Source organism: Trichosurus vulpecula, chromosome 7 (genome assembly GCF_011100635.1).
Source record: "Trichosurus vulpecula isolate mTriVul1 chromosome 7, mTriVul1.pri, whole genome shotgun sequence".
In the NCBI taxonomy this organism is placed as follows: domain Eukaryota; kingdom Metazoa; phylum Chordata; class Mammalia; order Diprotodontia; family Phalangeridae; genus Trichosurus; species Trichosurus vulpecula.
Window position 1 is genome coordinate 132,609,829 of NC_050579.1, and position 13,290 is coordinate 132,623,118.

Below are 13,290 nucleotides of genomic sequence, written 5' to 3' on the forward strand. Positions count from 1 at the left end.
GTGTGTACACAAATACAGATATATGTATACATACACACACATACATATATATATACATACACATATGTATGTATGCATATGTCCTAAACCTATTTCCTCTCTATTTCTACAATGTCTGGCTTCATTCCCTCTCGTTGTACTCTAACTTTTACCACCCTTATTCAGTATTTATTGTCTCTCATTTGTATTAATTTACCATCACTGACAAATTAACCCTCATTACTGGCCCTTTTTACTTTCCTTTTCAGTTCATCCTTCACACTACTGCCAAAATGGTCTTCTTAACATACAAGTCTGATCATATTACTCCTATTCTCAAAAAATGGAAATTCCTCATTGCTTACTAAATTAACAACAAACTCCTTAGCATATCCTTCAAGGCACAATGTGTCTCTAATTTTTTCTCTCCAGTAGCCCTTCACATACTCTATATAGCAGCCATGCTGAAATACTTTCCACTTGCTACTTTATTGCTTTCATAAAGCTCACAGTCTAATTGGGAGGCAACATACATACATACATACATACATACATACATATATATATGTATATACACACACAACATACATATAAACAAGATATATACTGAATGAAGTAGGGGGGTAGTCTCAGAGGCAAGACACTAAGGCTGGGAAATGCTTTCTGTGGAAAGTAGGATTTTAGCTGAAACTTGAAGAAAGGCACAGAAGTCAGGAGATGGAAATGAGGAGGAATAACCTTCCAGGCATGGCGGACAGCTAGCAAAAATGCTCAGATGGAAAATGGAGTATCATGTGAGAGAAACAGTAAGGAGCAGGTCAGTTCTAGGCAGTGAGGGATGCAAACACACATACACACACACACACACAAAATTAAACAGTAACTGCCCTCAAGAAGCTTACATTACTATAGTATATACAAAAGTATATCCAAGACATACATAGGAAATAAATACAAAGTAATTTGGGTGGAGGATACACTAACAGTCCAGGGAGATCAAGAAAGTCCTCATAGAGAAGGAGGCATTTGAGCTAAGTTTGAAAAGAAGCGAAAGATTTAATGAAACAAGTGAGAAGGCAGTTCATTCCAGGCATGAATCAAATTACACAATATGTGTAAAGGTACTCAACACTCTTTAAAACACAGCATGAGTGTCAGCTATTATTATTATGTAGTGTAGGGTAAAGAGTCCTTGCTTTATAAGTAGAGGACATTAATTTGAGTGCTGGCTTCATCACTACTTAGCTATAATATGGGGAAAATATTTTAACGTGGTATGTCTCCATTTCTTAATCTATAAAATGGAATGATGATGCTCACATTCCCTTGCGGGGTTACAAGGTTCAAATGAGAATGGGAGTAAAACATATTATAAAGAACTATCTAAAAGTGGCCTATTATTCTCTCCAATTTTAAACTCCAACATTGATACAAAATGTTTCAAGCAGCCCTTTATTTATTAAATACTAACTGTGCAAAACGTAGTGTGTTAGGTACAGTGTATAGAACAGAATGTAAGCTCCTTAAGGGATTATTTTTTATTTATTCTTTTTATCTCTAAGACCTAACACACACCTGATACATAGAAAACCCTTAATAAATATTTGTTGTATTAGAGTGAAATGAACTGAATTATTGAGTCTTTCACTCACTCAATCAAAGGCAGAGACATGTTTGCTATGGCTACATTTATCTTTCATGAAAACTATGGCATTCATTAGAATATTATGGTAGTTTGCTTAAGGAAACCAACACTCCTAATATCCCTCAGCTTTGAAGCATTTTTGAGAATGACATCCTATAGACAAATATGCCTGAATATACGTTTCATTTCATCTTCACCCTATCCATCTTCAGCATTCATGAGCATTCAAAAATTTCCAGCCTCAAATGTATAATAACCTTGAATCATTGCATATGCAACCATATGGTGACAGCTCAGCTTCAAATTCATGTCTCCATCACCCTCAATAACATTTTCTGTTTTTCCAATTATTCCTTCAATCGCACTTGCATTTCTTGACCTTTAAGTTCTCTTTTTAAAAACATCATTTTGTAATTTATATGATCTTATTGTCAACTACAGGTTTTGTTGAATCATAGCATAGATTGCCACTTTTCTATCTGCATTTTCAAAAGCCTAATCAGCATTCAAAGAGTATGTGTATTTTATTGAAATGCCTTAAATTATATCTTATTTATGCATTGAATTGAACCAAATACCTACACACGTTAGAACACATATTATAAGTCATACTCTTCATTATATTATATTTTCCTAAGTTCCATGTGGAAAGTGTTTTGGCTTTTTTTTGGTTAAAACACATTTAATTTATGAGTCTATATAGTCATCAGCAAAAAATTACACATAGTTGAAGGGCAACTCTTTTAATGATGCTATTTATTTGGTTTTCATTCTCCTTTATGATTTCTAAATCGTTGTTTATTGTTGGATTCTAATTGTCTGTGTAGAGCTTCAAGTGTCTTTGCAGGGGGCATCTTTATGAATAGGGTTATAATTACTCTCCCCATAAGCCTGAGATAAGAAAAAGGCAGGCAATTGCTAGAGGAGCTTTCCCACAGAGCTTTGCTAATGGTGACAACATTCCAGTCCTGGGCTTTTTTAGACACATCCCCACTTCAAGTCTTATTTGCTGTTATTTTTTCTTTGTGAGTGTCTGAAATCTGTCTTTTCTTCCCATTGAATAGCAATTCCTCATGTTTCTATGGCACTTTAGAGTTTACAAAGTGTGTTTTTCCTTCACAACAGCCGTGTGAGGTAGGTAGTCTGGCTATTATTATCTTTATTTTATGGATGAGACAATGGCGGCCCAAGGAGTTTGAGTAACTTGCTCAGGGTTGCACACTTAGCAAGAGAGTCAGGATTAGACCCAGGTCTTTGGTGACTCCCAATTCAGCATCCTATTCATTAACCATGCTGTCCTTTGGCCTGAGTTCCTAAAAAGTTTGCAACTAGCTACTATTCATCTGTTAGCCCAGCTTTTTTTACATCCTGAAGAAAGTCCTTGAATCCATTCAGTTAAAATACATGTATAAGTCTGTTAACAGTGCTTCAGATACTTTGCTCATTCATAGAATCATAGACTTACTCTGTATATATTCAACACTTTATAACTGTCTTCTTCTTTACATAGTCTTTATAGGCACTGAAGCAGACAAGGAAAGGCTTAGGGTCTCATTTACTACTGAGATACAAGACAGAAAAAACAGAAGCAGGACTCAATTTTATGAGATTAGAATGCCAGCTTTATTTTCTTTCTCAAAATCCTGGCCTCAGATTTTGTAAAATCTATCTATTTATCCATCTTTCTACCTTTCTTGTGGCCTCAAAGTCATCAGACTGGAGTCTTACATGTGGGTGATTAGATTAAAAGCGCCTTTATGGTTCTACTGGTTGTTAGTGTTTTCTGTCTCTTTTTCAAATTGTTTATAACTATCTGTCTGTGTGTTGTATCATCCTAGCTCCAAACAGCCCATCATTTTTTTAAGCATCGATTGTGTAAAAGGCACTATTAGCTACCATAGAATGTAAGCTCCTTTAGGACAGGAACTAGTTCTCATTTTGTCTTTGGATCCCAACATCCAAGCACAATGTGTGGAATATGTTGTAATCATTCAGTAATGTCTGACTCTTTGTGACCCCATTTGGGGTTTTCTTGGCAAAGATATTGGAGTGGTTTGCCACTCCCTTCTCCTGTTCATTTTACAGAAGAGGAAGCTGAGCCAAACAAGGTTAAGTGAGTTGCCTAGGGTCACACAGCGAGTGTCAGAGCCTAGATTTCAACTCAGGAAGAGGAGTCTTCCTGACTCCAGGCCAGGAATTCCATCTACTCTGCCATCTAGCTTCCTCCATGTGGTATATAGTTTTAAACCCTTATTATGTTTGTTGGATTGGGTAGTATTGATTTTTCCTTTAATTTACTCAATGACCATTTATAAAGACCTACCATGTGTTAGGTACTATACCTAGACACTAGGGATATGACGAAAGTGAAATAGTCTCTGCCTTCAAGAAGCTTGAGTGCCGTACGCACAGTTGGTGCTTAATAAATGGAGTGCTTGGAAACCAGTTAGATTCATATTGTGAGTTTCTGTGACTACATAGATCTTTCTGAACCCCTTCTTTTTAGTAATGAAAAAAGTCCTGGGACTGTCATAAGAATTTGTTATTAGTTTTAGCTTTGAGGCAAAGGTAGACTAGAAATAAAGTTTTATTTCTCATACCATGTCTCTGAGAAAGGGAAGGCAATCATACATACTCAGGGGTTCTTTAAACAAACCCACTTTGTTTAGGGCATATACTCCATTTTAATAATTAAGAGCAAAAAGTGACCTTAAGGAGCAACTCCAAGCCCTGTGTCAAATGTCAGCAATTATCATAAATCCTTTAAGAAACTCTTCAAGCAAACTATTATTTTAGAAACTGGAGGAAAAGTCAGACTAGATTTGATCACATTTAGAGTTCTGTGGCCAAACTACATGCTATTCTCAGGCCTTTGTGACTACTTTTTATAACAGGTGAATCAGGTGAGGTCTAGAAAGATATTTTGTTAGAAAATGACTCAGAGATTTGGACGGATTCATAAGTAGTTCAAATTCTGTGTATTTCTAACTGTTTACATGAACAGCAGGTGGCTCAGAAGTGTCTGGCTGAAGTTGAGTGTCTCGCTGGGGTGTCCCCAGTAGCCATTTAAAAGACACTTACTAGAGTGTCACATTCAGAACAGATAATGGTTATTTACTATAAAAGTAGTGACAATTGCTTCATGGCAGCAGATAGAACAGAAAACCAAAAAATTATGACCTTCACTCATGCCAGAAGACTAAGTACTCAACCAAAATTCAAGCCTCAAAATTCATACCTTGCAGTTACAGGGCCCTATACAAGGGTCATCATTAGTGCTTCCTAAGCCGCTGCAATTACAATGCACACAGTCAGGGTAACCAGTATAACCCCGAGCACACCGATCACATCTGACTCCTCCAAAACCAGGTTTGCAATGGCAAGATCCAGGGAGTAAACCTAGGGAAAGACCAAAATAACATCAACATAAACGGGCTAGATGTATATAATCTAAAACAAAAGAAAATCTATGTAATTGTGGTTTGATGTTCAATCAATCCATGTAGATGATGGCAACAAAGTTAGAAAGCAAAATGTGCCTTTCCTTCAAGAAAGGTTCTAAAATATGAAACCATACCAACTACTGGGAATAGTGTCCAAGGGGCTTCAGTGCATCAAAGTCAAAGAGAAAGCTATCAGCTATAGATTATCCTCCTCTCAGAGGAAATTATAACCACCAGGACAGCAGGCCTTAGCAGTTGTTAGGGTGTATGGGGGCACATTTTCAGGATCTCTATATCAGAACAGGTGTGAAAATGGGAGGAGTGTGATCTGTAGCAAAGAGAGATTTGGCTCAGTGCACTGCTCACAGGGAAACAAATACACAAAAACCCAATGATAGCAACAACCCTTTGCCAACCCATGTGGAAAAGAAATGAAAGGTGGCATGGGCTAAGATTTGTTTACTTCTTTTGTTTCAAAACTGAAATTTCCAGGGTTTTTGATCAATAAAGTGGCAACTAACTTTTAAACTCAAGAGATTAATCAAAACCCAAAAGAACAGCAAAAACGAGGTTTAATGGGTAGACATAATCCGCTTTTTGTTGAGTCTTGTTAAGTGGTCTTTTCAATAAATTTGCAAGGATAGTATACACACACATATACATATATATGTATGTGTATGTATAAGTGAGTGCAGAATATTTTAATAGCATTCTCCTTAGCAATCACTTCCTCTTTTTCCCTGTGTTTTGGAAATGAGATGAGTTGGCCACTGAAAATTTTGAAGGGTGGCCCAGAGGACAAAGCACTAGATTTGTAGTCACAAGGCTTGGATTTGAATCTCAGTTCTGTCACTAATTCTGTGGTAACATTTAGGACAGGGCCTGGAACATAGTAAATGCTTAATAAATGCTTGCTGACTAATGAATCATTTTAATTCTCTGGGCTTCTTTTCCTCAGCTGTAAAATGAGTGGGTTAGACTAGACTTCTAATTTTCTTCCGATTAAGTCTTCTAATTAATATGAAAAAATATTATTTTAGTATTTGAAAAATAATACTGTATTCTACCAAAAAATGTTCCTCGACTGCCTACATTTTAGCACTAATTTTGATAAATGCTTGTTTTATTTTAAAATAAAATACACTCAAAATAAAAAAAAACATAAAAAGGTCAGCAGAGAAACAAGGATGTATTGTATAGGTAAAATGGTATTGAATAAGAAATCAGGAGACTTGGGATCCAGAATTCCAGTTCTGCCACTAACTGAGCAACCTTAGACAGATCACTTTACTTCTTTAGTGCTGAACAAACTGTAAAATGATGAACTAGACAAGGGTCTCCAGCTTTCCAGGTAAATCTACATAGTTAAGTAGATAAAAGAATCACAGAAAAAAATGTAGATAAACAGTACATGAGAAGAAAGCATGGATTGGTCACAATTTGCATTTGTCATGACAGTATGACACTAATCAGGTCAAGATCCATTTTAGTAAATAAAATAAAAGAAAGAGGGGGAGGCTGAACTACATGGTTTTGAAGTCTATGGTATTTTTTCCTGATTGATAAGGGGGGAATTTGGCTTATTAATATATTACTACTTAGCTTTCCATATGTTAACTAACAGTAAAGTTTTTATGCATGTATGTCATTTAAAGTTTTCGAAGCACTTTAAAAATTATCTCATTTAGGGGCAGCTAGGTGGCCCACTGAGTAGAGCACTGGCCCTGGAGTTAGAAGGACCTGAGTTCAAATCCAGCCTCAGACACTTTACACACTTACTAGCTATGTGACCTTGGGCAAGTCACTTAACCTCAATTGCCCTGACAAACAACAAACAAACAGACAAAAATTACCTTGTTTGATCCTCTCAATAACTTTGTTATATAGGTACTAGGGCAGCTAGGTGGCTCAGTGGAGTTCAAATCTGGTCCCAGACACTTACTAGCTCTGTGACCCTGGGCAAGTCACTTAACCCCTATTTACTTCAGTTCTTAATCTGTAAAATTAGCGGGAGAAAGAAACAGAAAACCGTTCCAGTGTCTTTGCCCTTCGTCAAAAGCCCTTGGCACTAAGATTTCCTTCTCTTCCTAGTTTACTTTGAGGCAAAAACTACCCCTTTGTCTGAGACTTCTCCAATAGGAAAAAAATAATCCCATTTTTGGTTTCAGATTAGAGACAAGTTTATGTCATGGCTTATGAAAGTTTTTGCTTAGCTAACTTATAAAACAATATTGGGTCTTTAGAGCAATGGCATACTGGCATATGCTTATACTCCTAATGATAGAATCATAAAATGTTTTAATTTCTCTTTATTCAATATGACATTAGTCTGTATTTATGGCACAATGCTACCATCCCTGCTATATAACCAAAGACTATCACTGTATTTGCACTGTAATCACCCAGGCAATTACTCTCCTCGACACTCTTTGCTCTACAGCGCTGCTGTGTACCTGATTTTCCCTTGATATATATAAAATATTACTACAACGTCTCTCACAGGCTTTGTCAATAATATATAATTAGTCTAATTAAGTGGCATCACTTACAATTTGTCACGCAGGGTAATTTTTTTCTATAAAATGGAAGAGGGCAAGGGGACACTTAAAGCAATAAAAGAGACCACTGCAACATGCTGCCATCATTTCTACCTTGAACAAAACCTTCAGTTTCTCCATATGGTTATAAGGACCTTAAAGACAGAAATATATAATCCTGTAGTTTCTGAAGACAGTATGTAAGTATAATATTACAATGAGGAAAGAAAAAAACTTGGGGTCAGAGGACCTCACATTTGAATCTCTCATCTATTTGTTACTATCTGCATCACTATGAGCATCCATATGTTAACTAACAGTAATAGTTTTTATGCATGTATCCACAAATCACAGAGTTGGAGGGATCCTGTAAAAGCCATCTAGTTCCAATAGCTACATAGGAATATCACTCAAAATATTCTGAGCTGGTAGCCCTCACCTGAATATCTATAGAAAGGAGAATTTACTACACCTGGGCAGCACGCTTCTCTTTTGGGTAGCTCTACTTATTTGTCAAGAAGAATTTCCTTACCTTGAGCTGAAAATTACTTCTCTATAACTTCTGTTCTTACTAGTTCTATTTTCTGAGGCCAAAAAGAACAAGTGAAATTGCTCCAAAAAGTAAAAACCCATTAAATATTTGAAGACAGTTATCATGTCCCCCTTAAGTATTTTGTTCTCTATGCCAAGTTTCTTCAATCCCTTTACTTGATCTTTATATAATGGCACATTTTTAACCCTCTCACAAGCCTGACCATCCTCTTTTGGATTCATTCTAGTATACAAAAATGTCATACCTAAGACTGAACACTATACTTCAGATGCCCAGTAATGACTAGGGACAGAATACAGAAGAATTTTTTTCTCTCTTTGACAATATTCTCCTCTAAATGCAACCCAGAATTAGCCTTAGCTTTGTCTGTCATTTCACAATAATTTAATAACAATAATAATAATAATAATGCACATTAAGCCTTTAGTTCATGAAAATCTTGAGATCTTCTATCATTAAATCTATCTTATAGCCTATCTCCCTCATGTTGTACCTGTGTAATTTATTTTTAAAAATCTTTTTCAATTATATCCATCAAATTTCATAAGACTAGATTTTACTCACTGTTCTAGCCTGCCAATATAATTTTTGCAGGAAGTGGTCTTCTCTCAGCTTTATATCACCTACAAATTTGATATGAACACTGTCTATTCCTTTAACCAAATCATTGATTCAAATGTCAAACAGCACAGGACCAAGGACAGCTCCTGGAATACTCCAAAAGATACTTTTCTCCAAGATGATATTTACTCATTAATTACTTCTATGGTGGTCTAGTCATTCGGTAAGTTCTGAATCCACATAACTGTCCTAGGTAACTGTACTCTTACCTAGTTCTCAGCTCTTCATCTTTCCTACAAGGATGGTATAGGACACTTTGACAAAAATTGCTTAATTCCTTTGAACCTCAGTTTTGTCATCTATAATCTATGGTCATAAGATCATAGATTTACAGATGGAAAGGACCCTAGAGAGCATTTATTCCAACCCCTCTTTCTATACATGAGGACTATTAGGTTCAGAGAGGGTAATTAACTTGTCCAAGTTTACACAGTGTCAGAGGATAGAATGAAAGAGTGGGACTGGATGATCCTTCCTCTAGAATACTATGTCCAGATGCCCATTGCTGGTCTTGAACAGCTAAATCACTGAGGAGGAAAAACAAAGTTTATATAGATAATTCCTTTGAGCCTTTGTTTAAATTTATCTACTTACGTTTAAAGAGATACTGGAACAAACTAAAAATATCTCTAGATCTGGCTCTGAGGCATCCCCTACTAGAGATATACTTTGGCATTTAAATATATTTTATGGATTATTTTTGGTGTTTATATTGCATTTTCATTCTCAGTAGCATCTTAATAGCCATCTTCTATGAGAAGCCTTTCCTAATATCCCTGGGAGAAGGGGAATTCCTCACCCTCCGCCCTCCCAGTTGCTCCTACCCTCACTTCCATTACCACCTTGTAACATCTTTATGGAAAATGTGTCTATACTTATACATATCATGTCCCTCAGTATATAATTCCCTTGAGAATAGGGGATCTCTCACTTTTTTATATCTCTTGCATTTAGCATACTCCTGGTGCATAGTAAGCACTCAATAAATGCTTGTTGATTGACAAAATGTATTTCTTTACCTTAACAATATTACCAAATTTCAATGCCTTCCCTTTTACATTTATCTCCATGAGATTATTATTTCCTATATATACACATATACATGCATATATGGAAGTATATTATGAAATATGTACAGTAGATGTTAGGTGATGTACATAGAATAATATATTCTTTCAAAATATCTAGTATCATAGGATCATAGATTTAGATCAGGAAGGGACTTTAGAGGCCACAAAATCCAATCCCTTTATTTTATAGATGAGGAAAGTGAGGTTGAGAGAGGTAAAGGAACTTGCCCAGAGTCCCTAGTAAATATCACTGGCAGGATTAGAACTCAAGTCTTCTGGATTCCAATCTCATTCTACCACCCAGTTATCTCCATACTGTCATGCTAAAGAAGAAGCAAATTTACTTGGCTTGACTCAAGAAAGCGGAATGTAGGCGCAGCTAGGTGGCACAGTGAGTACAGCACTGGCCCTGGAGTCAGGAGGACCTCAATTCAAATCTGATCTCAGACACTTGACATGCTTACTAGCCGTGTGACATTGGGCAAGTCACTTAACCCCGATTGCCCTGCATTCTCCCCTCCAAAAAAAAAAAGGAAAATAAAAGAAAATAGAATGTCTATTCTAACTGCTATTTATCATTCTTCCAAAAGAATGGTCTGACTTTCAGAATTTCTATATAATTTTTTAAAAAAATATATATTAATCTCATTAAATATTTCCTAATTATATTTTTAAAAATTTAAGTTATTAAAAAAATCTTGCATTCCAAATTTTACCCCTCCTTCCTATTCTTACCCCACTCCTAAAGAAGGCAAGAAATATATTTAATATACACATGAAGTCATGCAAAATATATTTCCAGATTAGCCATGTTGCAAAAGAAAAACACACACATACAAACAAGAAAAAAAATTAAAAAGTAGCTAAAAGTAACTAAATATTTCTCAGTTGATCCTCATTACAATATTGATGTCACTGTGGACAATGTTCTCCTAGGTTCTGCTCACTTCACTTTGTATGAGTTCATATAAATCTTTCCAGGTTTTTCTGCTCATCATTTCTTTTTTCTCTAAATTATTTATTTATTTTTTATTTTTTAGTTTACAACACTCAGTTCTACATAATTTTGAGTTCCAGATTTTCTTCCCTCCCTCCTCCCCTCCCTCCCCAAGATGGCATGGAATCCCATATAACTTCGCATTGAATTAATTTACACACTAGTCAACTTGTGGGGAAGAATTATTACCAATGGAATGAATCATGAGAAAGAAGAAACAGAACCAAAAAAAACCAAAAGCAAAAACAAAAGAGACAAAAAAAAGGCGAGCATGAAGTGTACCACAATCTGCATTCATACTCCACAGTTCTTTCTCTGGATGTAGATAGTATTCTCCATCGTGAGAGCACAATAGTATTCCATCATAATCACATAATGCAACTTGTTAAGCCATGTTCCAACTGATGGGCATACTATCAACGTCCGATTCTTTGCTACCTCAAAAAGAGCTGCTATAAATATTTTCCTACACATAAGTCTTTTTCCCTTTCTTTGATCTCTTGGGGATACAGACCTAGTAGTACTACTGCTGGATCAAAGCATAGGTACAGTTTGACAGCCTTTGGGGTGTAGTTCCAAATTGTTCTCCAGGATGGTTAGATCGATTCACAACTGTACCAACAGTGCATTAGTGTTCCTATTTTCCCACATCCCCTCCAGCATGTTGCCATTTTCCTCTTCTGTCATATTAGCCAATCTAATAGGCATGAGGTAGTATCTCAGAGTTTTTCTAATTTGCATTTCTCTAATTAGTAGGGATTTAGAGATTGTTTTTCATGTGACTACTAATAGCTTTGGTTTCTTCTTCTGAAAACTGCCTTATCACATCATATTCTTTGACCATTTATCAATTTGAGAATGACTTGTATTCTTATTGAATTTGACTCAGTTCTCTGTATATTTGAGAAATGAGGCACTTATCAGAGATACCCACCATAAATTTTCCCCCTCAGTTTTTTTCTTTCCTTCTAATTTTTGTTGTATTAGTTTTGTTTGTGCAAGAGCTTTTCAATTTCATGTAATCAAAATTATCCACTTTACTTCCCATGATCCTCTCTATCTCTTGCTTGGTCAGAAACTACATATACATATATAGGTGTATATATATATGCACATATATACACACATACATATATACACACATATAGATAGATACAAATATAGATTGATGGATAGATAGACACATTTAGAATTTCTTCAATCATATTGTAAATACACAGATGCCACCTAAGTCTAATGTGGAACAGAGGATAAGGATTAGACCTATAATTACATTGGCATAGTGAATTCCTAGATGAAGAAATTCCTTCTACCTTTGCAGGTCAGCACTTTTTTTTTTTTGGAATTTAGAGCCTGAGAATGTTGCCCAGAGGAGAAGTATCAAACATGACGGCAGCTGACCTGTAGCCTACAACACTACCAAGTGCAATCCAAACCAAATTAAAATGTAATTGGGAAATATTTAACAAAATAAAAATATGACAAAACATAGATAATGTTAATATATGATTTTCTAAGCCAATAGCCATACAGAGGGAACTTTATACATGTTTTGGCCCACATTTCTACTGCAGTTCAAAACCCCAGGCACACAGCATTGAGAAGTTAAGTGAGTTTGCCCAGCTCATACAACCAGTTCTATCTCCTACGACACACTACTACTTATGATATCCATAAACTATTATTTCTTTGTAAATGTCATCTTGTATAGGCTTGCAAATGAGCTGGTAGAACCAATAGATTAATTTTTGTTCTCAGATTTCACTCCTCTAAATAAATTTTTGCTTTCTTTTAAAATCATTATTGTATTTCTGAAATACATTTCTTACCTCGTCTGGCACGTTTCTCATCCTTAATACAGATTTCATTTACAGATCCAATTGGATCACAATAGCATGGTTGGCATGGCCTGTGATAAGTTGGTGATACCTAAAAAAAGGCAAATCAAAAACAAACAAATATTATTAACTAAATTTCACAATGGCTGAAATGCCAACATTTAGCAATTCATAAAACTTGAGAAGCAAATCAAATTTTTCCCTAATAATTCAGCAATGCCTTTTTGAGGTCAGTCATTATAATCATAATATAATAAACATGGCAAACATTTCATAAAGAAACTCTTTATAAAAACAAATTCTACTTAAAAAAATCTTGGACTCAAAAAAATCTGCCCACTGATACTTATTGTACCCATGGTACAATAGATACTTGAAGGGAAGTCTGACCAAAATTGGGGATCCACAAAGATTTTTACCAAACTGAACATTTTCTCTACTTGTTACCAAACATGTCAGTGTCACAGTGATGATGAAGAATAGTTCTAAATGCATTAAATGCATGAGTCCTCATTTCAATTCCACAGAAATGTTCTGCTTTTCTAACAGGTGATTTATTTTAGACCTAAAGCAGGCTCTGGGCCCACATTCATTTACATGGCTGTAT

General features: G+C 35.6%; 1 protein-coding gene across 7 annotated transcripts in view; it reads right to left on the reverse strand.

Moving 5' to 3' along the window:
- Window positions 1-13,290, reverse strand: part of LAMA2 (laminin subunit alpha 2) — a 777,226-nt gene that overhangs the window by 431,036 nt on the left and 332,900 nt on the right. For all 7 annotated transcript variants that reach the window (XM_036766214.1, XM_036766215.1, XM_036766213.1 and 4 more), the window contains exons 9-10: window positions 12,675-12,774; window positions 4,863-5,023 (exon numbers count right to left, since the gene is read on the reverse strand). In XM_036766214.1, coding sequence (XP_036622109.1) covers window positions 4,863-5,023; window positions 12,675-12,774 — 261 coding nt within the window. The remainder of the gene's footprint in view (window positions 1-4,862; window positions 5,024-12,674; window positions 12,775-13,290) is intronic.